Here is a 27,494-nt window from a genome sequence, read left to right on the forward strand (position 1 = left end):
CCACGCATGCCTTTCCTCGCCAGGACCGCGCCATGCCTTGGCCCCACCATTCCAAGCCGTCCACGCATGCTTTTCCTTACCAAACCGCGTCATGCCTTGCACTACCGTGTCGCGCCAACACCAACAACTCGCCAATCCAGTGTCATGATGTTCCTAACCCAGCCAAGGTGATGCATGGCCAGACTAAGCCGACGATCTTCATCTCACCACTTCATGGTCTACACTATACATAGAATATATGCAAGGCCGCCAAACACGAGGATCATGAACTCTCCTTACCTCTCGAAAAAAGGTTAGTCGGACCTTCCTGACCATCTTTTCACGACATGTCGTTTCGATTTTTTTCCTTGCCTGTCACCATATTATGCTTACCTCGCAACAATGCTCTTGTTCCAAGCTAAGCAGTGTACTTAATATTGATGGTGGTTTTTAGCTTAGGGTCAAAATCGTAAAACTGTACATCTGACATGACGCCATTATGACCATTAGCGCATTTATTGAATCAATCAGCATGCCTACGTAAGAATTACCGGGGTACCTTTTTTTTACATGGGTCATATTCCACGGCAGAACCCTTAACACTGACTGACATCATCTATGCCAAACCCTAATTATCATGCTACCGCGCCGAGGCATGCCAACCATGCCAGCCGCACCACTATGCCAATGGAAGACCTTGCCATCCATGTCTTCGCGCCAAGGCATGCCAACCATGTCAACCGCACCACTCTGCCAATGGCATACTATGCCAGCCACGTCTCCGCGCCAAGGCATGACAACCATGCCAGCCGCACCACTGTGCCAATGGCATACCATGCCAGCTATGTCTCTGCACCAAGGCATGCCAACCATGCCAGCCGCACCACTGTGCCAATGGCATACCATGCCACCCACGTATCCGCGCCAAGGCATAACAACCATGCCAGCCGCACCACTGTGCCAATGGCATACCATGCCAGCCACGTCTCCGCGCCAAGGCATGCCAACCATACCAGCCGCACCACTATGCCAATGGCATACCATGCCAGCTGCACCACTGTGCCAATGGCATACCATGCCAGCCACGTCTCCGCGCCAAGGCATGCCAGCTGCACCACTGTGCAAATGACATACCATGTCAGCTACATCTCCGCGCCAAGGCATGCCAACCATGCCAGCCGCACCTCCGCGCCAAGGCATACCAACCATGCCAGCCGCACCACTACGCAAATGGCATGCCATGCCAGCCGCACCACTACGCCAATGGCATGCCATGCCAGCCGCACCTCCGCGCCAAAGCATGCCATGCCACATGTGCCAATGACATGCCAACCACCTTGCCGCGCCATACCATGCCGGCCTTCCCTATACGGCTACCAAAACGAAGGCATGCGATGATCAACGGCCACCCTTCCATCTTAGATGCAAATCTTAGCCGTCCAAGGTCGCCAAACAACACATGATAACCTTTGGCCCAAAACCTTAGTTTTGGCCACGCCAAACCGCGCCAAGGCATGCCATGCCACATGTGCCAATGGCATGCCAACCACCTTGCCGCGCCATACCATTCCGTCCTTCCCTATGCGGCTACCAAAACGAAGGCGTGCGATGATCAACGTCCACCCTTCCATCTTAGTTGCAAATCTTAGCCGTCCAAAGTCTCCAACCAACGTATGGCAAACTTTGTCCCAACGACAAAACCCTAATTTTGGCAACGCCAAACCGCGCCAAGGCATCCCGTCCATGCCACATGTGCCAATGGCATGCCAGCCACCTTGCCGCGCCATGCCATGCTAGTCTTCCCCTTCACGGCTGCTAAAACGAAGGCGTGCAACAATCAACGACCACCCTTCCGTCTTTGATGCAAATCTTAGCCGTCCAAATTCGCCAACCAACGCATGGTAACCTTTGGTCCAACGCCAAAACCCTAATTTTGGCCACGCCAAACCGCGGCCATGCCACATGTGCCAATGGCATGCAAGCCACCTTGCCGTGCCATACCATGTCGGCCTTCCCTATGCGGATACCAAAACGAAGTCCTGCAACATTCAACGACCACTTTTCATTTAAGATGCATATCTTAGCCGTACAAGGTTACCATCTAACGCATGGCAACCTTTGGCCCTAGTTTGGTCGCGCCTAAACAAAGCCAAAACCCTAACTTATGGCCAAGCCTAAACTAGGCCATATTAAAGCCATACTGATCATGCTTTCATGCTACTGGCTACCAAACAAAGGGTTACAATAATCAACGACTACCTTTCCTCTTAAGATGTAAAATCTCGACCGTCGAAGGTCAACACCGAGTCGGCAAGTCTCCCAAGCTCAACTTGCCAGATAACAACAACATGTTACATGTTTTGCACGAAAACGCTCGAGACATCAACACATGTCACAAACTGGGGGATGCTCATTGGGTATTGGTTTGGCGGTGTACAGCGTGCGGCGTACACTACGCCCGTTATAAGACAGTGTAATAAGGATGAGGCGGTTAGTAAATACAAGGAGTAATGGTGAAACGTTTTATTTTATGGAACATCAATTCCAGGCGTTACTGGTTACCACCTCCTCCCATTTACTCACCCGTTTCCCTTTTCTTAATGAAACCAGAGTATGTTTCACTTCGACTGGTATAAATAGGAATTACCTATTTCCACCGAACAACAAGTTCAGGTCAGGAGGATACAACACTCAGAAAATATTTTCTAGCTTTCCATCTGTTAGCTGCCCACTTTCTGATACAAGTCATGAAACAACTACTCTTCCAGAATCAACTATTCTGGTCTCAACACTCTCTTCCCTTCCCTCCCCAAGACCAACCCTTCTCCTTCACTTTGTGACCGAAGCAAGTCTGGAACGGACATTTCTTGGTTTAGGCCGGATTTGTACAGATTGATCTCTCGAATCTAAAGTACTCCCTTGCAGTACATTATTTAGGGTTTAAACTCGTTTCTCACCCACACACCCGAAATTACCAAAATCAGCAGAAATCGTTTTCACCCTCAAACACATTGGTATGAGTGGGGGTATAGTCTTGGCTTGGAAGAAGGAAATTCAACTCAACATTATATCATCCAGCATGAGGGCCATCTATGTCACATCTAATGATATTATTCACTCTAAAACTAGCCACATCCATTTTATGTATGGAGAACCTAACAGTAGTCTGAGATATGCTTTTTTGGAACAACAACGCCAACAGTCTAATGCTCCCTTAGATGAACCGGTTTTTTTATAGGTGATATTAATGCTCTTCTAGGAACTGGAGATTAAAATTGTAAAGACCCTCAAGCTCATCAACGCTATTAGACTGGTCAAGAGACGAATTAGTCGGTAATAACTCGGTTAGTTTATCACGAACGCTAATTGATAGGAATTAATTTAACAACGATCTAGATACGAAACTAGAACCGTCGGGTAGATCTCGAAAAGTTATGTGAAATGGACGAAGAAGAATTTATCATTCGAATTAGTCTTTTTATACCCAAAGAAGAAGAATTTTTTGGGTATAAGGGCTGCTCGAGCGTGTCATTCGAATACCGGACGAAGAAGAATTTATCAGATTAGTAAGGAGTGAAAATTAGTCTTTTTATACCCAAACCGACCTGTATGCCCTTATCTTTGGTGGCGCCTTTAGCATTTTGGTCGTTCTTATCCTCTAGCTAGACCGAAGAGGAATCATTTTCCTCGTTCTCTTCTTCTTTCTTCCTTTCTTCTTCTTTTCTTTTCTCTGTTCTTTTTCTGGCGAATCTGTGAGATTAACAAGGGAGTTTTGAAAATCGTTAGAACGTGAAGGATATCAAATATTGGCTGATGGTAGTGGTGTTGGTTCGAGGTAGTTGATTTAGATTCGAGGAGATAGGTGATTCAGTTGACAGAACTAGGGTTAATATATCAGATTTAGGTTCTGAAGATTTAGAGCTTTGGTTGGATGAAGAAGCTTGGGTTAATATCTAATTGGAATAGTTCTGAAGATGAATCAAGAGTTAGGGTTTCTCAGATTTTGAATTAGGGTTTATGAGAAAAGCCAAGGAAGATGAAATTGAAAGTTTAGAAGCCTGATTGAAGATGGGTTTTACTGATATGATGTGAAGATGAAGGTTATGGGTTTAATTTCGAAGAAGAACACAGTTAGTTGTCAATTTGAGAAGTCAGGGGTTGGTTTAATTGAGGTTTAGAATTGGTTAATTAATGGATTCGAACTTCATGGATTTAGTATTTCAAAGATGTGATGCTTCTCACTTGGAAACCCTGTTTTACACCCTCTACTACTACTCCTGTAAGTCTATGTGATAAATGGATGCCCCCTATTTTATATGGATTAAGTGTAACACTGATGGTGCTTATGATGACATTTCTGGAGCAAATGGTGCAGGGTATATGATGAGGGGTTTCTCAAGCAAAGCCTCTTTTTGTGCCTCCCTGGTTTTTGAAGTAAAGTCCGTTGAAGAAGCTGAAGTCGTAGCTATTTGGGCAATCCTGAAGAAAGCTTTGGACCAATAGTTAACTCATATCATTGTTAAAAGTGATGCGAAGACTCTCATTGATCAATTTTCAGCTGGCCTGTTTGATGGAGACTCGAGAACGTATACTATTTTTAAGGATATTAAGTTATTTTCTTCCAAATTAGTGTCATGTATATTTAACTTTCAACCGCGTGTTTGTAATTCTGTAGCTCATGAGTTAGATCAATGGGCAAAAACAAACAATGCCTCAATGTACTGGTATGTTCCTCCTGTTTGGTTACTACCAACAGTTGAAGGGGATCATTATCTTTTTTGAAGGCCTTTATCTGTAAAAAAAAAAAAAAAAAAAAAAAAAACCGGGTCGGGTATTGTGGACCCAACTCGGCTTACCCAAAGATTAATTGTAGTGAAAACTACATCCACACCCATTTTTAAGATTTCGGTCACCGTGAAACCTACCGATAAAAAAGCTCAGGCGCGCACCCATTTCCTCGGTGAAAATTTCTCCCACACCCAGAATTTCTAAAATTGTTTCTTCGCTTATTCTTCCTCGTTTTTTCTTTCATGACTTCCTTTATTCTTCGTCCTCTCTCTTTTGATCTAGGAGTTTTTGTTCGTCAATCGTTAAACTGATTTCGATCAGAAATCATCATGCAGAGAGATTCACCGGTGAAATCAGAGGTGGAGATCGAGAAGATAATGTTGTTGATCGAGTAAATGGGTGATATTGATTGAAGCCGTGGACAATGTAAAAGATCTGTTTATGAAGATTGAGATTAGAAATCAGGGTTTCATAAGACCTGTGTTTGTAATTGAATGAAGAATCGATGAAGTTTTAGAGACCAAAAATTAGGGATCTGATGCTATTGATTATGGGTCGGATCGGTGAGAAAAAATGGGTTAGCTTCTGATTTAGGTTAGGGGTTGAATCTGGTGCTGTAAGGAAGTAATGAAGGAAGTATCAGGTGAATCTGAGATGGGTTTGTGTGTGAATAAAACATCAGTAAGATAGGGTGATGAGATTGTGTTGATGGTGGAGCTGTTAGCTATTGAGGATTCTCATGGTGATTGAGACGATAAGGTTTGAATTTGTTGAAGATTTGGGTTATTATGGAACTGATGGAGGTTAAAAAGATGATTCAGGGTATGAGAAGGGTTTGAATTTAGTTTATTATCAACTAAATACACGGATTTTTGTACTCGGATTCAAATTAAGTTTTGTATGGAATTCAGACTACATGAAAATGAAAATGTTGTTGGTTGTAGAGAAATGTGAAAGGTGTTTATGCTGTTTGGTTTGTATGAGAGATATTGAAACATGAAAGAAGATGATGATATTGTTATGACTGCATAACTTGTCATGTAGTCGAGAAAATTTCTGCATAACATGTTATGCAGTCGTGAAAATAGATGCATAACCTATTATGCACCTAAAAATTTGTTGCATAACTTGTTATGCAGTCCAGAAAACGGTTGCTTAACACGTTATGCAACAACTTTTTTTCACTATTGAAACCAACAAAAACAAAGACTTCATAACTTGTCATGCACCTGCAATAATATCTGCATAACATGGATGATTAACCTGTTATGCATCCGAAAATATGGTTGCGTAATGCATTATGCATCAATTTTTATATGTACGCACTAAAATAAACCAAAACAATGGCTACATAACCTGTTATAGATGCATAACTTATTACGCAGTCGAGATAATGGTTGCATAATTTGTTATGCGTCTGCTTTTCTATTGGATTCAGGCATATACATCGTTTTAGTGGCCGCATAACCAAAGTAATTGATGCATGAAAAAAAAGATGGTTGCATAACGTGTTATGCATCTTTTTTTGAGGCTGCATAACGAATATGTAGTCAATTTTCGAAATTTTTCCTAAAATGATGATCACCTCCGATTTTTTCGTGAAAAACAAAAATTTGATATTGTTGTTTGTGCTCGTTGCGTAGCTATCTTTAAAAGCTTTTTAACGAGATAAAATTTGTTAAATTCCAAGGCGCGGATTTTTTTGATATGTCATATTCAAATTTGCTTTACAATTATACCCCTGAAAAAATAGTATGTATATGTATTGATTCTTAATAATTTCGGATAATTTTGAGTCCTGCTAATGGGAGGGAAAGAATGGATTTGAGGAGGGAAGGATTTTGGGAGGGAATCCTTACTTTTAGGGGAGGGATTGACTTTCTAAAAGATGGGTGAAATGTCTAAAATATCCTAGTTAATTTCACTAACCAAACAGGTACCTAACTATTTAATCAAAAACACATTAGAGCAGTTCTTGGATGAGTATCGCAACCACATGTTCGTGTGAGCATTACCATCACAGACCCGAAAAAATACGAACAAGAAAGGCATAAACCAACAAACACTAAACATCCTAACCCACAATTGAAATAAGATGATCCAAAACTTATAGTTAAAGTTCTATCTTAATTGATCTCATAAAGCTGTGATACATACAGTAATAGAAGATCAAAAATAAGCAACAGTTAACAAGTGGACTAATAAAACCTCATAGTATTCAACCAATCTACTTTCATTTTTCCTTCTCCTGAACTCCTTTTTCTATTTAACCGATCATTCTTTTTGGCTGATCACTTTTCGGCTTAAGTCTCCTACTGCAATTACAACCTGAAACCTCTACTGAAACCCCTAATAAGTGCAGATTCAATATTAGTTTCCCTAACCACATGAATGCTAGCAGTACTTGTATCCTATTGTCTATCTTATACAAGTGCAAGTTACTAGCAAGGAAAGTAATTAACAACCCGCTAAGTATAAACTCAAGCTATGAAAATGCTAAGAGAAAACAAGCCAAAGAGAAGTCCAAGGTACAGACACTTCAAGTTGTTGCTCGAATTAGTATCTGTTTAATTAATTATATAATGCTTAAGATAGTTGCAATTGCATACAATTCATAAATAAAGAAACCTTGAACCATAACTATAGCTTGGAAATTAGAAAATTTGACTAATGTCGTCGGTAACGGGAGACTGAAATACATTACCAAAGCAGGCATATGCCCATGCATCAACCATCTGAACTGCAGCATACTGTACTGACATTATTGAAAGGAAACACATTCGTGGATGCAGACATATAATTTTTGATGGATTTTTGCTTCTTCGTACCCATGATGCTTCTATAGTTTTTGATTCTCGCGTCATAGGGCTTCAACCATTCAGCAGCATTCTCGGTGAAAGTCTTATCCCAAAAAGCAAACCTTGGAGTATCCGGTAGAGGTGAGTTTCTTTTAAACTTAAGACCAATAAAATGATTACCATTTACGAACGCCATACATACCAGTCTTTTCTCAGTTTCCCGGTTTGGTTTTGTCTGCGTTGGTACAAAAGTGAAGGAGTTATGTTCTCCAGAAAGAAAAACAACAACTGTTGCAAAAGTCTCGGCAATCACAAAACCAGCCTCAGGCATCATCATCCAGTGCTTCATATCCCCTAGATAAGGGTTTTCAACACTTGTCCTCAACTCTGCAACTCCTTTCTCCACCCACATCTGAAGATACATCTGCTCATAAGCATCTATGTTTCATAGCATTGAGTCTCGCAACTCTTTGATAGGATCACAATGTTTGGTTTTCATATTTAGTTGTTTAAAGACAACATGATAACCACAGCTTCCGTCTTTTAGAACCTCCTGCGTTGCATTTATATATTGCTGCATCTTGAGTGGTAGTTGTAACAAGTAATTCTTGTCGATTTGGCTCGAAGTCTTTGCATCTTCTGTTATATTCTTCTTCCCCGGGACAGGATCTTTGGATGCAATCGACGTCCTTGCTGCTGTAAGCTCAAATTTTGACAGGTTTCTTTTAGTTAATCCGTCAATCATCTTTTGCTTGTTGGGCATTTGACCTCTTTGCACTTCTGACACTTTAGGCTCTACGAGGTTGGTAGTTCCTGGAAATGCTATTGGCTTGAAATCAGCTTGGATCTTGACTCGCTTACTATCCGGAGCTTGTTCCATGTATGCCTAAGTGTTTTTATTTCAGCCAAGTCTTCAAATGCTAGAGTACTTCTGTTCTCCAGTGGCGGTGTACAAGTTAATTGCCTCCAAAATAAATCGATGGAACAAAAGGGAACAATATTACCAGAGGCCTTCATCGCTAACAACTCGCATGCACAAGGTATTCCCAATGTTTTCCGCTTGACATGATCACAAGGGAAACGATTCTTAACCCTCTCAGCTGCCTTGAACTCGTGAATCACATAACCAATAGCTTTGTGGGACACGGAGTTCCGAATTTCTTTTAACATCGGGTACTCCATGTGCTCATGCATTATTTGTGTTGCGCTCTTCTCAAAATTTTCCAAGACTCCGACAAACTCATTCTCGTGTTATATATGACCTTTTATCCAACAACTAAGAAATGTACCTCCAGATGAACCTAGATACAATTTCAACTTATGATGTGCACTCTCCACTCTACTCGTTGCGACGCTGTTGAAGTGTTTTATTTCATTAGTCCAGGCACAAACAAATCTCTCCTTGTAGGGTTTCAGCCAAGTGGATGTCACATAGTCAACCAGACCCTTATACTCAGGCTCCCATCGAAGAATGAATTTGTTACACGCTTCTTCATAATCCTTCTTGGTTTGAGACCATGTTATTGTGTGCCAATCATCAATAAAGCTATCCAGAAATATCTATCGTCTCTCCTCTTTTTCTTTGTTAATCTCCTTTTGGGTCTTGCTTTTAACAAACTCTGGTTCGCCTTCCTTACATTCAGTTGTCTTCCCTTCATTTTCTTCTAGATCTAACTTAATCTTATAATGTTTTTGACATTGTGAAAGCACTTCCTGCCCAATATGCCATGTACATAGAAGATGAGATCCATGTGGAAAAACATGCTCTACCGCATTAATCAAAGCAATTTCCCTATCGGTAACAAAGACAGAAGGTACTTCATTATTTCTGTATAGCCGTTTCATGCACTCCAAAGCCCGTACATAATTTTCCTCTTGTTCTCTACTCAAAAAGGCAACTGCAAATGTGAATGTAGCTCCAGTCAGGGAAACCATATGAAAAAGGGGTAGCTTGTACCTTGAAGGTGCAATCCAGTATAAGAAATTTGTGGAAACATTGGGCAAGTTTCACAAACTTAGGATGAGAAAAGAAAAGATCGGTTACCTCATTTGTATCTTCGTCGTAGTTATACTCCACTGTGTAATGTCGATCTTGGGATAAAACCATAAACTGTTGCATTATGTTTCTACCTTGACACGCGATAAGGTTCAGTCTTGCCCTTGCATTGTATATTGTTCTCATAGTCGAGCGGTTATTCAGAAATTTTGCTTTTAGTGATGTGAGTATACCACGAGGGTCAATACCACTAACAGTTAAATCTTTAACAAGCTCCATTTCTTCTTCATTTAACCTACCAGGATACGAGTGTCCCGTTAATGTTTTTGAAAGTGGGTGATTATGAAAACCGCATTTCACCCGAATAACCCATTTTCCATCTTTGTTAGAACTACTGTTAATCTTGAATGGGCAATCACATTTACGGGTACCGCTCTTTTTTTTTTTTTTTTTTTTTTTTTTTGTGGTCTTGGGCACATATGTTTTGCTTAAATGACTGGAATATTTACGGCTTTTTTCGCATTGCATCACCATGTTTTGGATCTTTGAAGAAGATTTTACAATCACACAGTTGAGAGTTAGCCCAGTTTCTGTAATCCAGGCAGCAGCCTCCATTTTCGAATCGAAAACCTCTTCGGTTTTGAAGCACTGTGTTAAGTCTGGGAACTCTTGTGTCACCACATCCTCACAGTTAACGAGATTTTCATCCGGAACAACCTGTACATTTTGTATAAGTACAAGATTCGCAAAGATAAATAGTACTCCGAACCATGATTAAGGCACAAGAAATAAATTTTAATCAAATCTACAATAAAATCAAAACTTGATTTCCAACAAGTAAATACATGACAAACATGTTTCCAAGGTTAAAAATAAACTTATATTGTGCAGAAGACATTATTTACCTGTGGTTCTTGCACTTGTTGATAAACATGCAAGCTCGGAGGCCAAGAAGATTCTCGATCAGTGTGGATACTTTCCTCAGCTAAACTATCTTCCTCGCCTAGCAAGTCTTTATCCATGATTTCGAAGATAATAATCAGTGTTATAAGAATTTTGAGAAGAATTTCGACTAAATAAGGTTTCAATCAGTCGTTATTATGAAAAAGTTAGGGTTTCGGAAGAAGAACATTATAAACCGAAAGGCACATGCAATTAAGTGCGGTAATTAAGAGAGGATAGGGTTGGCATTTCGTAAAAATTTGTTTATTCCGATTATGTTTTTCATTGACCCATCATTGACCCGAAATTTTTCCCTCCTCGAATCCATTCTTTCCCTTCCATTAGAGCAAATCCTATGAGCAGTGTAACCCTTTCATTTTGAAAAAGTTACTACCAATCTGGTCTAATTAGAGGCTGCTATGGGTAGTCTTTAACCCACTTTTCCCCCAAACCCGTTCATGCATGAACGAGTGGTTGGGAGTGTAACACTAGACAGTCCCTCGTCTACGTTTTTCTTTTGGACGGGGGACTACCCCGTCAAAGTAGTAACTTTTTTTTTCTTGGACGGGGGACTATCCCCGTCTAAGTAGTTTTTTTTTTTGCTTTTTTTTTGGACGGGGGACTGTCTCCCGTCTACTTCGGAAAATTTTTTAAAAACGGGAGACTTTCTCTCGTGTAGTGTCTATTTCTTATTTGCCCATAGTGGCTTCACTCGTTCATTTGGGCGAGCAGTCTTTCATATGAAAGAGTTAGTTTCCAAACGGAGACTATCCATAGGATATGTTCTTAGCAGGACTCATAATTTTGGATGTCACGAAACCTAAAATTAATTGTGGATCTGACAATAAATTTTTTTTTATTTTGGGCCTGCGCCTAAGTTTCCCTTAATTGTAATCAATGTGTTACCGTATACACGTGACTGTGCTCTACATCGTAGGTCTAATCAAACAAACAATCCAAATCATCAAATCAATATCTTCCAAAAACCTACTAATTATGTCCAATTAACAAAATTCGGGCGCCAATAATTCAAAAAATACACTCAGATCACGGGGGTGGTCCCGAAATATTTTCTTTCTCTCTCTCCCGCCTCCTGAAAACAAAAAAAATAAGGGTTTCATTTTATGAATCCGCGGCTAACCAAAAATTCGGAAATTCATCTTCAGTCTTCAAGAGGTTAGTTACGCCAAATTAAAGCCCTATATTTTTTCTTATTCCCAGATCTACAGCAAAGATTACTTTTTTCTTCTTCTATTTCGTTTATTAGGGTTTGGTTTTTGTTCCTCACCATAGATTTATAGTTTTACTGATTCTTGTTGTTGTTATGTTTTTGATTCGAATCTGTTGCGATTTCTTTGTGAGTGATTCAGGTTTTATTCTTCGATTTTTTGTAGCGTAAAAAGGTGTGCTCTTTAGAACAGTGAAAAAAGTGTAAAAAAAGATATTTAGGGTTTTTTTTTCCTGCAAAGAAGTATAGAATTTGGGGAATTTTGATAACTGCAATGGTAGAAGGAGGTGTATCTGATGGATCTATTAGAAAACGTTCTGCTTTTTGTGATGTCACTAATGTTAATGGGAAAAGAGGGCTTAGTGCTTTGTCTGATGTTACTAATGTTCATGGGAAACGAGTGCTTACTTCTTCGCTGGTCAATTCGAATAGCAAAAGTGGAATTGGGTATGGAGAAAATAGGGAAAATATGGATTTAGGGATTGCTAAAAGGGTTTGTCAAGGGCTTGATAAATCAGTCAAGGTAAAATCAAAATCTGAAGTTGTTGAGGGAACCAAGAAGAATGAGTTGTTGCAGTTGTCTAAATCTAAACAATTATGTGGTTCAGACAATGCGGCTTCTGTAGGTAAGTCTCCTCAAGCAAAGGCAGTGCCTGGAGTACCTAGGATATCTCATGAAGTTAAGGAGCCTACGAGTATGTCAAAGAAAGATCATCATTCTGAAAAGGGAGAAGTAGTGAGGCAAGAATTGTCAGAAACGGGTACTACTACTAGTATTTCAATGCACGCGGGCGATGCACAGTGTGGAAAAGATGAGAACTCCGTGCTTAATGTAACTGACGGGAAATGCAAAGATGATAAAGAAATGAGGGGTGTTGAAGTTGTTAAAACTACTTCTAGTGTCATGTGCGATGGACAATGCATAAAGGATGTGAACTTTTCACTAAATGAAACTGATGAGAAATGCAAAGATGATAAAGAAATGATTATTACTGAAGTCGTTGAAACTACCTCTAGTGTCATGGGTGATGGACACTGCGGTAAGGATGAGAACTCACTACCAAATGTAACTGATGGGAAACGCAAAGATGATAAAGAAGTGAGCAATACTGAAGTTGTTAAAGCTAATTCTAGTTCAGTGCACATGGGTGATGATGGACAGTGCAAGAAAGATGAGAATTCACTACTAAATGTAACTGATGGAAAATGCAAAGATGATAAAGAAGCAAGTAATACTGAAGCTGTTAAAACTTTTGTTGATCTGGATCCTGATACTGAAGAGTTGACCATTTCAGATGTTGGAAATGATGACAAGGGAATGGATGACGATGATGTGACCTCAAACAAGACTAGTTCAACTGTGGGCTTAGAGCCTTCTCAATCATCAAATTCTAAGTTTTACGAACCAGAAAGATGCACAGGTTTTAATGGTAGTGGTAGTTCAAACTGTGCTACTGGTCTAGAGATGCTCAAAACTTGCTCTTGTTCCTTCTGCCTGAAAGGTAACTTGATATTTTTGTTTTATTTGGAATCATATGTGCACTCATTATCTTGATGAAATGCAATTCATGAATTTGCATATTTGGAAGTGAGGCTGAAGTTCTTTGATAGTGAAATGTGCTTTTTGAATTTAAATCTAATCTGAAGTGACTTTCTTTCTCTTTATTTGCAACCAGCTGCTCATATTTGGTCGGATCTCCATTACCAGGACACTAAAGGTCGGATATCTGGTAAGATTTTTATAACGTGTTCTGGAAGTGTACAGTTTCTATACGTTTTGTATACTCTAGAGAGAATGATTCCTGGTTAACGACTAAAGGTAAACTCTATTAACTATTCCCATCAGCGTTGAAGAAAAGCAGAAAAGAGGTACGAATTCTGGTAGAAAAGAGTTCAATTCCTGCTGATTTCGCTAAATACTGTCAAGGAAATTCCAACAAGTCAATGAAATTGGAATTTGAACTAATGGATCGGTGGAGATCCCTTTTCCTTCACACGGAGGATATCCTTGTTCGTGAAAGCACCCATCTCGTAAGCAACTTAATCTTTGTTTGTTTTCTTACACGTGTTTCAGTGAGCACAATTTTTTTCTTTTGTTTATGGTATTCAAATTATCTTAAATTTATGATCGGGAGCTTGATTTAATTTCTGTTTGGCAGCAATCAAGTCTTCTCACGTTAAAAGATTTGAGAGACAGCTGTAAAGCTGATTTGGAGATGATCACTGGGGACCCTTCGAAGAAGAAATAGGTTTCAAGAAGTTCTCTACACCACCTGTAAGCTTTTGATGAACTTTGTAGAAAATCTGTAAGGTTTGCAAATCTCGTGACAGAACTAGTGAAGACGTCTTTTAGCAAACTGAATAACATGATCTTAATTACTTTTCATTTGAATTTTTCTAATGTCAGATTTGATGTTGAGCCAGTAAGCCCCAATGTTCAGTGAAATTATGGTTGTGGGTTAAATTCCATTTTCCAATTTTATGTACCATTGTTTAACTATATTGTCTTTCATTGATTGTGTATGAACATGTCTTTGGTTGACTATGCATGAATATATTAAGCCTTGTTTCGTCCGTCTCTATATCTTTTTATCATTTATGGATGGAAAGATCGGTTTTCACCTAGAACTAAGATGTACAAATTCAGATTTTCTTCTGGTTTTGTTTCTAATCAATGAAAATTACAACTGATACTTTCGATAATTTTATCTTCTGGTTTTGTTTCTAATCGATGAAAATTAGAACTGATCTACTGTCTAATAAGGTTGGTGTATCTTCATGAAAGAAACTGTTTATATGAGAACTTAATTGCTCCAAACTGGAATTGTTTCATGTAACCTACAGATTACCTAGTACTTGCAGTAAATCATCACCATGATTAAGCCAAGTTAAAGTAAGATATAGATAAATTCCCAGCAGTGAAAATAGGTGAAAGAGAACCCATAGTTTTAAAATTCCGAAACTTAAAATCCAGATAGAAGTATATGATATTTGGTTTGGCATGTCGATCTTCTTCTTCCTGATTCTTCAATCTGAATGAGTTCCTGTGACGGAAAGTCATTTTTTCTTCTTTTTCTTGCTAGTAGTTTCGGTTGAATTTTGTTCTTTGTAATCCTATCCTTTGGTGATGCAAAGTACGATTTTAGACTTGTTGTTTGTTGTTTTGCTTTTTTTACTTTTCTGGCTGCTGATTGCCCAGTTTCTATATGTTTCATCAGTTGTACTGCAGAACGCACCAAATGTTTCATGGCAATAACATATAGATGCTTCCACTATTGCAAGTAAATCCTTCATTTTCCGACCACATTTTAGTAACCATTAAAATCTGCAAAAGATTTCTGGAAACTTCTTAGAGATGTTTGTTAGGAAATGAGGCTGAACTTTTAGCTGCCAGTTGGAAATCGTTCTCTAAGTTTAAGCATTCTACTCTTTAGACCATGAAAACAAATGTTTGGCTCACGTAGCAAGTAAACTAATAAACGGGGATGCTTCAAGCGCCATGAGAGTTTCTATCGGAAGGGAAGAGAAGAGAACTACACTGGCAAGGGGGTATTTTGCTGCCTGACTTGAATAGCCAACTAAGCGGACCATCTTTTGGCTAGCCTGGCTCGTCCCAAAGAGCAACTAGGATTCCTGCCTGACTTGAATAGCCAAGTCTTATTTTCTGCTTTCAGCTCTCATGCTTGGTTACCATGTACTAATTCCACACTTTTCTTGTAGACTCGTACAGCTTGAACGTGACTTAGCCTCAAGTCAATGTAGACCGGTTGACTTCAATTCAAAGTAGCTATTCCAACAAAAATAATCGAACAGTGAGTGTATAATATAAAAAATAAAAATCAAACGCCACGAACATTGGTTGGGTGACTTGGGTCATTTGGTTGGAAAATCTAACCTTGATTGTTTTAGAGGAAAAAATCCTCATTCATACATTGATTCAACATTCAGGCCTCTAGTCAGGTAAAGGTTTGTATTAGTTACACTGCTCATCCAAAACTGATAATTTAAATTGTTTAATAAAGTTCTTACAGTCTCGTCATTCCAATGCCCATGAACTGCATTTCTATTACAATAAGAAGACAAATGCGCTGCCTCTATAATATAACCTTGATAGACTGCTGAATTTTCTTACCAATTTTCTTTGCCTAGTCAAAATTTCACTCTTTACACCTATTACATATGGAAACTTCATTTTAAAGGCTAGTTTCGGAAATGGCTATAGTATTCGTCACACCTCGCATATTCATAATTCTTAATTCAAATTGACTGACTGGTAAAGACTTGGAGCCCACAATTCTTTGAATTGATTCTTTCTTAAACTCTATATTCCCTCGGTTCTTTTTTAATAGGCCAGTTTCTATAAATAAAAATTTCAAAAAAATATGCCAGTTTCTTAATTGGGAAAGTCAAATGTTACTTTAATTTTTTGGGATCACTTTTCTCTTAATTTCTTTTGGTGACAAGTGTCATGTGGACCACTTCACTTTACTTCTTTTGCTAACAAGTGTCACGGGGACCATTTCACTTCACTTCTTTTATTGACAAGCGTCACGAGGACCACTTTCAATGATTAGTTCTTTTAATTTCCTTAAATTTCGCTAAACATAAAACCAGTCTATTAAAAAATAACGGGAGTATTATTTAGCAAAAGATTTCACTCAAATTATCAATTTCATTTAGCTCAAATTATCTTTGAATTGATCATTTCTTAATAAATATGGTTAAATATTTGGATATTTCTCACAACATGAAGTCGTTTTCATCCAACAACCAAACATTTGTAATCTAATACAAGCGCGTGTTTGTATGTCACTAAAAATAAATAAATAAAAGAGATGAGAAAAGTCTTCGTAGTCTATATCCACGGTCCCATTTTATGACCGCCCAAACGACCGACTAGAATTCCGTGTATATTTGGAGAACATATTACAGTAGTATGTTATTACAGGATTTAGGACTAAATTCATCAACCGCACTAACTAGCTTTGAAATTACGGTTAGTTAACGGTGCAGCTCAACCGCTATCCTTTTCGTACCTAATCTGACACGTACGAGGTTAAGTTGCTGATTCAGCACACGTGTTAAGTTTGTGCCGCATCGAGGATGACTCAGACCATATACAAAAAAGCTAACCACGTGTCTCATGGCTTGTTTTTCCAAAGCTTGTGAATCCTTCGTCTTTGGCTCCGTATGGAGCCAACTGTTTTCTTATCGTCGTCTAATGCTAAAACTGTTTTGCTTACATACAGCTGTCTGTCCAGTACCGGTAATCAGGCATTGGACATTACCTACTAGTGGTAAAAGACTAGGCAATTTAGGACTTTTACAACCGGTTGCATTTTGAGCGGGAGCTGGATCCCTTGTACGACACACGACTAACTCTCTATATATCCACAAAAAGGGGTTTGTCAATTTTTTTCTCCACACCACTTTCTTCTCTTCTCAAAAATTCAAACACAGATATAATTCTTTTTCCAAAATCAAACACCACGGTGAAGATCGTACAGTCTCTTCTTCAGTCTTAATCTCTCTACTCTATTCCCGTTTCTGTCGAAGATTCATAGTAAGGTATGATCCGTTTCTAATTACTGTTGTTACATATTAACTTTCTTCATTTCAATTTTTGTTCAGTAATTTTGATCCGTCGAAGTTTTTTCAATTACTGATTAAAGCTCTGTTGATTACAGAAAGAAACCAATATGGCACAATTCGAGCACAACGATGATTTCGAATACTTGAACGATGATGTTATCTATGACATAAATGATTTTGAAGATAATCCTTTTGAAGAATTTGGGCAACAGATGAACGATCGAGATTCAGATGATGTGAATGTTTTCAACATGGTATGTGTGTATACTCGACTATTACGGAAACCTTTTTGAATCTTGAATAATTTTTTTAATAGATTTGGGTTGGAATCTGACAGAATGAGCAAAAGACTGATACTACAGCTTATGAAGCTCGCAATGGAAAGGATATTCAAGGAATTCCATGGGAAAGATTTAATTTTGGTAGGGATAAGTACCGACAGAATCGACTAAAGCAATATAAGAATTTCCAGAATCTATCTCGAACTGATACTACTACTCCACAGCTTTACAAGGTCCTTTTTGTGTTTCACTCACCTTAATTATTTTTTTAGTTTTAGTTTTTCTTTTTCTCTTCCTTTTCTTGTATGCTTTTGGAGTTAATTTACTTTTAAAAGGTATCCGTTTAAGTAAATTTTTAAGATTTGTGAATATCTCCTTTCGTTAATGGGATTCTGTACACACCTTTATGAAAATCATGATAACATCTCCTTTTTTCAGTGGGTCTCTTCTTTGGGATTATTTTGTCATCAACAGTTCTTTTAGAGGTCTATGTGCCTACTGTGCACATTAAAAATAGGATTTGGTTTAAGATGCTTTAGTGCTGTGTTTTTCGACCAATAAGAGCAACAATTAGACTGCTTGTGAGTTGACAAAGTAGAGATCTTTTGGGGGTTCATCTCACTCCCCTCCTATTATAGTAGTGACATAACTAATACTTCTTATGGCTAATAACTGTAAGCAATTTGTACAAGGAAGTGATATTCCCAACATATGCAGTTCAGCAGTATTCAAATTTGCCCTTATGCTGCTTACCAAGAATGGTACATGTAATCAGCATTCAAAAATCAATGATTCTCGGGTCTTTTGGGAAATCGACTGAAAACTCTCGAAACAAATTAGGCTTTGGCCATGATTTAAGTTTTGGAGGGCCTAATTGAGCACGATGGGCGTCAAGCTTTACTTAGAAAATGCAATTTGCTTTCAATGGCGTATCTCATTCTATTGGTCAGGATAGTTTGCTATCTGGATGAATAGAGACAGCATCTTTTTTTGAATTCTTTTTATCCATAGTTGGCCTGGGTTCTTTTTTAAATATCATCACATCTGCAGTTTACATGTACTGGGTTTTATAGTCTTAAGCCAGTCCAAATGCACTCAGGTTTAAAATTGTTATTTCTACCAGGAATGCAAGCAGGTTGATAAGGGGAACACTTTCTACGATTTCCAGTTCAATACGAGACTTGTCAAATCAACCATTGTGCATTTCCAGGTAAAAATCTCGTTTCTACCTTCCATTTTTTTTTTCTTTTTCCGTTGTTTAACTAAATCTTTCTGACACAATCAACACATACCTTTTTTGCTCTTGTATAGAGTACATTTTTCTACTATTCCTTTACAATACTTGCATTTATCTATCGCTTCTGTTCTTTCCTCTCTTCAGCAAGTAATTAACGCCCTAACATAAATCTCTATGTAGTTTTCCTCCTTATCATGATCATGGTTTAACTTTTTACACTATTTAGACTTTCTGATGGTGTTCCTTAACTTGAACATATGCAGTTGTTTTCATGTTTATCCTTTCTTGAGCCAGGGAAGGCTGATATGAAAGGTTATAATGCTGTTATGTATTACTCTCATCTTGATTGTTCAGATTTAACATTTGTGGCTGTAGATAAGGCCTTTTAAGTTGGTTACACATGCTTTAGCAGTCTTTGTAGTTTTGCATGTCTTTCTCTATGCCTACTTGTTAGTATTTTCGGCAGTTTTTACACGACTGTAGATCTGTTTTTTAAGCATCACAGTATTCCTGGGAAGGTATAGATGCAATCGTCGTGTCAGATTTTACTTGGTGCAGTCGATCATTATTAGTGGATATGTAATTGTCTTTAATTGGTTATAACATGTGTGACTGCTCCTCAAAGTGTAATCTATGCTGACACAAGGTGTCCATCAAATTTTAAAAGAACTGAGACACCTAAATTACTTGAATTGATTGATTCTCTTTATAATTATCTGATTATTCATAAGCTGAAATGCGTGTAGGGTGCTTCTTCTTTTTTGTCGTTGCATTTGGTTTCATACATCAAGTCGTTTTTAATCAATGTAACCCTGAGGACATACACCGGGGACGATCTTTTAGTGGCAATAATCTTGGACGATCTTCTAGAATTACTGGTTTTGCTGTAGTTACTGAATCTTTGACATCAATGTCTTGCTGTTTTTTTATGTTGGTTCTGAAGCTCAAATTATCCGTGTTTATGATTCCTCAGTTAAATTACAAATCGCATTTAGTTTGTAGATTGCATTCGGTTGTTTGTAGTGTTCTCTCTCCTTTTTGTGCATGGGCTTTAACATTTGCTTATTTGTGGAAAATAATATGTAGTTACACTGTTTTATTGTTGCGGTTTCGCAGTGTATTGTGGCTTTAACCCCTCCTATCTGTCGTTTAGGGGGATGCACTTTTATCTTCTTTCAGCATTAAAAGCAGGTCGGCGTTCTGAGCAGGCAGTGGGAGGCAAGCTTAAGCACATATGGTATGATAGGAAATTATCTTAGACCTCTAGGAAATTATCTTAGCCTTTAACAGGTCATGTAAAGATTTATGTACCCGCTGTGCATGGGTCATGAAGGAGGCAGGCTGAGATTCCTCGGTGCTCATTCCTATTTCAGTGTGGCCTGGACTAATCTATTTCTTATAAATGTTGTACAGGATAAACTTATTAGTTGCTTAAAATTACAATTGTCATAGTACAGTGTCTCATCGCATACTTTGGAGTCTTGCTTGCTGCATGGTTTACTTGTTCCCCCCTGAATGCATTGTCTTGTTAATAACTTACTTGCATCTGGTTATGTTTTTATGTTTGTGGTGGCATTGGTTGCCTCGCACAATATTATTGTGAAACTAAGAAGGTGACTGAAGCAGTCACAGACTGCGAATCCTCTTAAAAGATATAGGAATCAATTATTTCTGTGATGGAGCGATGATTTTAGCCTGTAATTAGTTCCATAAGCAGAAATCTGCGGGAGTGTGTTAATGAAGAGAACTTTGTGCTTTACATAGGATGTCATACTTGGAGTAGTACGTTTACCTGCTCATGGTAGACCAGGCTTCCTCAATAGTACAATCCTGCTCGTTTACAACGAAATCCGATTAACATTGATTCCAAAGCACTAGAAGTTTGTTATTAAATGTACAAATGGAGATGTTTTAACCAAATCAAACAACAACTGCCTGCCAATTTCTGTGGACATACAATGATTTAGCTCGCTGGTCTAAATTTTGTGCCGCTATGTATTCCAAGTTACCAATGTTGTTTCTAACATCTTACTTAGTCTTACTTCTGTGACAAAATTATGTTTTCCATGTCATTTTAGTTTTATGGGAATGTTTGTTCATCAACTGGCTTCCTTTGGTTTTTCTTGTACAGCTCCGGAATCTGTTGTGGGCGACATCGAAACATGATGTATATCTGTTGCAGAATTACTCCGTTATGCACTGGTCCGCTTTGCTCCGAAGGGGCAAGGAAGTGCTCAATGTTGCTGGACCAATAGCCCCAACCATGGTAAGTAGGATTTGTGTTTCATTGGAAGAATGGGGATCTTATTTTTAGCATCCCGTGTATCTTAAGTCTAGGTGGTGACAACTGTCACAGAAAGAACCTGGATCTCTGGCTCAGTCACTGTCAAGGGTACAGATAAGCACCATGGCTGTGAAAGACAATTTTATGGCGGCTGGTGGTTTTCGTGGGGAGCTTGTCTGTAAGGTAATTTGAACTAAAAATTTATCATACAAACTTACGGGTTTTGTTTAGCAATTTACTCACAGTTATTGTATTCACCAGCATCTGAACCGTTCTGGAGTTGAATTTTGTACGAAGATAACAAGCGACGACACGGCTATTACCAATTCTGTTGATATCTACCAAAGCCCCAGGTAAGAAACTAAAAACTGTACACCCATGCGCGCGCACACCCTTTTATATATACATACACTGTGGCCTGAAAGCTGTACATAGAAATGTGTGATTGCTGGTTACGAGGTTTAACAAAAATAAATGTGCAGTGGCTTAGTCCGTGTGATGGCTGCAAACAACGATGCACAAGTTAGGATTTTCGACGCTGAAACCTTCGTGAAGCTTAATCAATTCTCCTTCTCCTGGTCTGTCAATGTACGTACCTTGCGAAGAGCTTATATTTCAAGTATTCACCCACAACTGTTTTCCTGAGAGTGATATGTGGCTAATACTATGTCTTAATTAATAAAAGCTTAAAATCTGATAATGCGGACATTTCCTTTGTTATGCAGAACATCTCTGTCAGTCCTGATGGTAAACAATTTGCTGTTCTCGGGGACAGCACCGATTGTGTAATTGCTGATATCCAGAACGGGAAGGTAAAGTCTACTTTTAATCATGAAGTATTGACACATTTTCGCCTCTCGGGGAGGATAATAATTGAAAGTTTTTTGAACTCTTCCCAGAGAATAGGGTACTTAAAAGGCCACCTGGACTACTCATTTTCATCTGCGTGGCATCCAGATGGACGAATTCTAGCCACCGGGAACCAAGACAAAACCTGTAGGCTTTGGGATGTGAGAAATTTATCGCAATCGCTTGATGTTTTAAAAGGAAGGATGGGAGCAATAAGAGCTATAAAGTTCACGTCAGATGGAAGGTTTATGGCTATGGCTGAACCGGCTGATTTTGTGCACCTTTATGATACGAATTCAGGGTTCAACAAATTTCAGGAGATCGATCTCTTCGGTGAGATTGCTGGAATTTCGTTCAGTCCAGATACAGAGGCCTTATTTGTTGGGGTAGCGGATAGAACGTATGGAAGTTTAATGGAGTACAACAGGCGGCACTGTAATCATTATCTGGATTCCATCTTTTAACGAGTTTAAGAACTAATAGGGGCATCGTGGTTGTAACTGTAATTTTTGTTTACAGGAAGGATTCTCCTCTGGAAGGGAAAAATGTGATTATGTTACTTCAAAATTTTGGCACTGGGGTTTCTTCATCTAATGATTCTATTCCCCGTTGTTTGTGTGTGTACTATCCCTTTCACATAAGGGTCAAGGGATCAGTAATAGGAATAGTGTCAAGTCAATCCTATTTGACTTGACTCAGTATCTGAATAGTTCAGTCTGTTTCAGACATGTCTTTAATCCTGTATTAAATGTGTCTGAGAGGAGCTGGCATCTTTATCTTTTGTGTTTTCTTCTTCACAAGTTTGTAATAGGAAAAAATATCATTTGCTCCTTTTATGTCGGGGTCACATAAGTTTGGCCTGGCCCTTTTGGAATGTATACATTTTCCATTTGGTCCACAATTAATTAAAAATATAAACATGACATTAATATCCTTACCTAGTTGTAACCTCCCATCATAAACACACGATGTTCTGAAAACGCGTTAACCGTCTCTCTCTTGTTTCCATTTTAAAAGAAAGAAACTGCTTCATTTCCATTTTCGGAGAAAATTCTTCGTTTTCCTTTCTTGTTTTTTTCTTCAAGATCAAGAAAAACAACAAAAATCACCTGAAAAATCAACTGAAAAAGTACAAAAAACAGTAAAATCACTTCAATCTTCACAATCGAAATCAATAAAAAACCCCAATTAAAAAAACCTAGAAAAATAAGAGAAATCAAAACCCTAAAATGAGAAGATCGAAATCAAAACCCTAAAATGAGAAGATCGAAGAGAAAACAAGTAGTAAAATCATCTTCTGACGATGAAATTGAACAAGTTGAAGAAAAAACAGCCAATTAGTTGAATTTGAAGGAATAAATCAAGTTGAAGAAGAACCAGTTGAAGAAGAAATCAAGTTAAAGAATACATCCAGAGTAAAGAAACCAGCAAAAGGTACAAAAAAATCCTAATTCGAAGTAATACAAGTTCATTTTCGATGTTTACTGTTCTTTTTAAGTTTATTTTCACATGAATATTCGTCGTGTTGCATGTTGATTTATGAAATGAAGTCTAGGAAAACTTCTACAGTCCATGCCGTAGAATGGACTTCATTCCTGGAATGAAGTCTAGGAAAATTTCTACAGTCCATGCCGTAGAATGGACTTCAATCCTGGAATGAAGTCTAGGAAACTTCTACAGTCCATGACGTAGAAAAGTTCTAGAGTTCATACCATAGAATGAGCTTCATTTTGTAGAATGAACTGTAGTATTGGTCCTTCAAGCTATACTTTATCTTCTTTATATCAGCTAACATTATTTTTGTTTTTCTTTTAAAAAATGCAGATAAGAAGATTAAGTGTAGCTATGCTGGAGTAATTGGACTTGGTATTAAGATTAAAGCACTAAAGGATGAAGAGGCTCTGAATGAAGAACAAAGATGTGCTTTGTATAGGAGTCCATTGGGTAACGTAGTCAAAGTGTTTCTGGAAGAGAAAATTGTTGTTACTACATGGATTAAGTCATTACCTGTTGTCCAAATTATATGCAACACACATCAGTTCATTCCTGAAACAAATGATCATGTGTTCGTTTTCAAAGTAGGGAAAGAAACATATGTGCTAAGATCCTCACCTGAAGAGTTGTCATTAATATTTGGAATACCATGCATCCCTGGAGGTGGAATAGAAGATACTTTCTTGGGCTCAAAAAGCCTGGCATACTACACTTGTGGAAGGTTCTGGAAAACCTACAAATTTGATCCACCAAAAAAGAAACCTTCTGATATAAAGAATACAAAATTGAAAGATAATATCATTGAGTTGATTAAGAATAAAGGACCTGTTGAAGATCTTGTAACAATGTTTGAACTTTTTCTCTTGTCTACCATTTTTGTTACTACTGGTGATGGAGGTTCCATACACTCCAAGTACCTAGGTTGCCTAGAGTCAGTAGGTAGAGTGTCTTTGCCGCATCTCATACACAAGCATTTGATGGAAAGCTTGAAAAGAGGTTTTTCTGAAGGATGTTACCTTTACTTGTTGGTGAGATGAAAAATGTTAGATACTTGTACATTTCATAATTATTTTGGCAGTTCATTTGTATATTTCTTCATTTTGGCAGTTCATTTGAAAACTGTTGATAACTGACTAGTGTATTTCTTCTTTTTACATCCTTGGTTTGCTGAGCATTTAAAGAAAATAGAACCCAGGTGGAAGGTGCAGAATAGAGCAGGCTATTGTCCAAGGTTTCCAAGGTGGAACATTTAAAACCTTTGCAATCACATAGAAATGAATGTTGATGATTTTGGAGAGGTAAAAAACTAGATTAAGATGATACTGTTATATTGCATTCAATTATGAAAATGAAAATAAGCAACTTTAAATATAAATGAACTCTGACTGTTAATGTCGATTGTTGTGAACTTCTAGTTCATTTCTTCTAATGGAATTTGAATTTTTTGTGTGCAACTATCAGAAAATTTCATGGAAGAATATACTGATGCTGAAAAAAAGATACTGGAACAACAAAAAACCAAGACAAGGGCTGAGTTGCTCGAGGAAGAATTCAGTGTTATGTCGGGTCAAATAGAAAGTTTGAAAGATAAACATGTTGGTGAGATGGAGAACCTGAGAGTTAAACATACTCGAGAGATTAAAAAATTGACAAGAAAGCATTCAGAGGAGATGGAGAATCTTTTGATAAAGCAACAAGAACTTGAGCACTCACTTGCAGAAGCAACAAATTCAAGGACACTTTTTGACAGGAAGATGGAATCCCTTGTAGCACAATTGTCTTCTAAGCAACCCGAGGTTGATGCATTGCTAGCTAAAGGTGGCAATGTGGCGAAATTCATGGTAGAACAAGCTTGTGAATACATGCGTACTGTTTTCCCTGATGAGTACAAGAGTTCATTGTTGAGTGATGAAATAAACAATATACTGAATCAACAAGTGGATGAATGCGTGGAATCTGGTGGAGGGAATGTGAATGAAAATGTTGTTATGGATGAATTAATGCAAGCAGTACCAGATGCTTCTATGGATGAAGGAACGCAAGCAGTATCAGATGCTGCTATGGGAGCTGCTAGAAGACCTACTCATATCTTTCCCGTCTTAACTGTTGAGAATCCTTCTACAGAAATCAATACAAATGATATGCAGGAAAAGCTACTTGATACAATGCCTGAAGAAGAACTACCTTCATTTACAACAGTCAGCACCGGAGTTCCTTTAAATATGGATCAATGTTTGAACCTAGGTAAATATTCGAACTAGTCTTCTCCCTTTTGTAAAAAAAAAATTATGCTTTAGAGGTTGGACTCCATTTTTGGAATGAAGTCTAGAAAAGTTGGGGTTAATATCAACATTTTATATTGGACTTCATTTCTGGAATGAAGTCTGCAGAATGGACTTCATTTCTGGAATGAAGTCTGGAAAGGTTGGAGTTCATTCTCATTGATGAACTCTGATACAATATAGATGTTAGGGGTTCATTTTGATGGGCGAATTATGACTTTTGATCCACAATAGCATTATTGAGATTGATTTTTATTTATGTTTTTTGAATTATTTTTAGTAGCAAGAGACACAGATGATATGTTCGTCAATGAAGAACATGTGAGTCTGCAGCTTATTGATGACAAGAATGAGAAGAACGAAGAATTGAATGATGAGGAAGCTGACACCATCATCAAAACTATAGTAAATGAAATCAACTATAGTGCTCCTATTTTCTCGATTGGGATGCAACAGATAGTTGTTGAGCAATCAAACAACATTGAGATAGTATCACCTGTAGTTGTTGAAAGACAATATTTGAATGATGAAGAAGTTGTTGAGCCAGCAAACAACATTGAGACAGTATCACAAATAGTTGCAGATTTGAATAAACATGGTCTTGGTTCTTCTTTCACTGATAAAACTCCCATTAAAGTTGTTGAAAAATACAGGATGACTACAAGAAGCAAAAAACCAGCAAATGTGCTTGGAAAAGAGTACATCAGTGGATCGGATTACAGTGAGTCGAAACTAAAGTTCAAATTGAGACTGCCAAGGAAAGAAGAACTAAATGAGGAGAAGCATGTTGAGCAGAAGAAAGTTGAGCAGAAGGAACCACGGGTGAAGAATCAAGCAAGCAAGAAAGTTGTTTCAAAGACTCCTCCTAAACCTGCTGACCGGGAGAAGAATGCTGAGCAGAAGAAGAGAAATAATGTACCTGCTGCTATCGATAAAGAAAATCAAAAAGCTGCAGCAAGCAAGAAGAGAAGAGGAAATGAACTAGAAATTCCTCCAACAGAGAAGAGAGAGCAAGAAAAGCAGTTGAGAGCGTACATTCCCATCGTTCCAAATATGGGGGGCCTTAAAAAGTCTCAATACTTCACCAAATTGGACAAAGATCAAAGGAGAGTGTTGGGTACCTTCTACAAACACGCAATGCAAAGGTAAGGAAAAAAAAAATGAACTTATATTCATTTATGCTGAGGTTTTTGTTTATATGTTGATATTATAAATGAACTTATATTCATTAATGTTGAAGTTTTTGTTTATCCTCCCGCAATCAAGCAGCTTGGGTTATAGATGATGTAGCTAACAAGGCTCAGTTCGGTATCCAAGGAGAACACATTAATGATCTAATGTTCAATAAAGACTTTGATGTCCTAATTCTTTTCTACTACTGTTACAAGAGGAAGATGGCAGCACAAAGAGAGAGAGCAAAATTGGATAGCGAAGACAGACAAGATCCACCGAAATACATCCACTTTAATATGATGGCACCTACTGCATTTGTAAGTCCTTACTTCCAGAAATTTAGTTCCAACTCTTCATTATAACTATGGAATGAATTCTTCATATTGGACTTCATTTTTGGAATGAAGTCTGGAAATGTTGGAGTTTCTTGATGGTATTGTGAATTTGAAAGTCTATATATGTCTTTGCAGACATATTTCCATGAGAAGATAATCGATGATAGGGCATGTGAGATTGATAACTTCATAGCAGATATGCATAGCAAGACTCAGAAGATAATCATTCCAATGAA

General features: G+C 38.1%; 2 protein-coding genes across 9 annotated transcripts; both read left to right on the forward strand.

Annotated features, from left to right (window-relative positions):
- The first annotated feature begins 11,544 nt into the window (after positions 1-11,544).
- LOC113347506 lies at positions 11,545-14,305 on the forward strand. Of its 4 annotated transcripts, none has more exons than XM_026591178.1 (5): positions 11,545-11,679; positions 11,874-13,233; positions 13,408-13,461; positions 13,578-13,762; positions 13,891-14,305. In XM_026591178.1, the coding sequence occupies exons 2-5, from the start codon at positions 12,006-12,008 to the stop codon at positions 13,978-13,980; spliced, it is 1,557 nt and encodes a 518-aa protein (XP_026446963.1). In that variant the 5' UTR covers positions 11,545-11,679; positions 11,874-12,005; the 3' UTR covers positions 13,981-14,305. The 4 variants fall into 4 exon arrangements, with proteins under 4 accessions (XP_026446963.1, XP_026446964.1, XP_026446965.1 ...); XM_026591179.1 differs by having other exon boundaries at positions 11,551-11,679; positions 11,898-13,233; XM_026591180.1 differs by having other exon boundaries at positions 11,551-13,233; positions 13,578-13,600.
- A 2,836-nt stretch (positions 14,306-17,141) lies between these two features.
- On the forward strand, positions 17,142-22,875 carry LOC113347507 (uncharacterized WD repeat-containing protein C2A9.03-like). Of its 5 annotated transcripts, none has more exons than XM_026591181.1 (10): positions 17,142-17,299; positions 17,419-17,577; positions 17,661-17,837; positions 18,728-18,814; positions 20,973-21,107; positions 21,198-21,308; positions 21,387-21,478; positions 21,608-21,713; positions 21,851-21,937; positions 22,025-22,875. In XM_026591181.1, exons 2-10 carry the CDS (start codon positions 17,431-17,433, stop codon positions 22,436-22,438), a joined length of 1,356 nt encoding a protein of 451 aa, XP_026446966.1. In that variant the 5' UTR covers positions 17,142-17,299; positions 17,419-17,430; the 3' UTR covers positions 22,439-22,875. The 5 variants fall into 5 exon arrangements, with proteins under 5 accessions (XP_026446966.1, XP_026446967.1, XP_026446968.1 ...); XM_026591182.1 differs by having other exon boundaries at positions 22,032-22,172; XM_026591183.1 differs by lacking the exons at positions 17,142-17,299; positions 17,419-17,577 and adding an exon at positions 19,958-20,078 and having other exon boundaries at positions 17,784-17,837.
- Positions 22,876-27,494: the final 4,619 nt, after the last annotated feature.

This window comes from Papaver somniferum, chromosome 2 (genome assembly GCF_003573695.1).
Source record: "Papaver somniferum cultivar HN1 chromosome 2, ASM357369v1, whole genome shotgun sequence".
Lineage (NCBI taxonomy): Eukaryota > Viridiplantae > Streptophyta > Magnoliopsida > Ranunculales > Papaveraceae > Papaver > Papaver somniferum.

Coding starts and splice junctions, on each gene's coding strand:
- LOC113347506 (XM_026591178.1), top strand. CDS start 12,006: ATGGTAGAAGGAGGTGTATCTGATGGATCTATTAGAAAACGTTCTGCT. Junction 13,234..13,407: donor TTGTTCCTTCTGCCTGAAAG/GTAACTTGATAT, acceptor ATTTGCAACCAG/CTGCTCATATTTGGTCGGAT. Junction 13,763..13,890: donor TTCGTGAAAGCACCCATCTC/GTAAGCAACTTA, acceptor TCTGTTTGGCAG/CAATCAAGTCTTCTCACGTT.
- LOC113347507 (XM_026591181.1), top strand. CDS start 17,431: ATGGCACAATTCGAGCACAACGATGATTTCGAATACTTGAACGATGAT. Junction 17,578..17,660: donor ATGTGAATGTTTTCAACATG/GTATGTGTGTAT, acceptor GGAATCTGACAG/AATGAGCAAAAGACTGATAC. Junction 21,938..22,024: donor CTGATATCCAGAACGGGAAG/GTAAAGTCTACT, acceptor AACTCTTCCCAG/AGAATAGGGTACTTAAAAGG.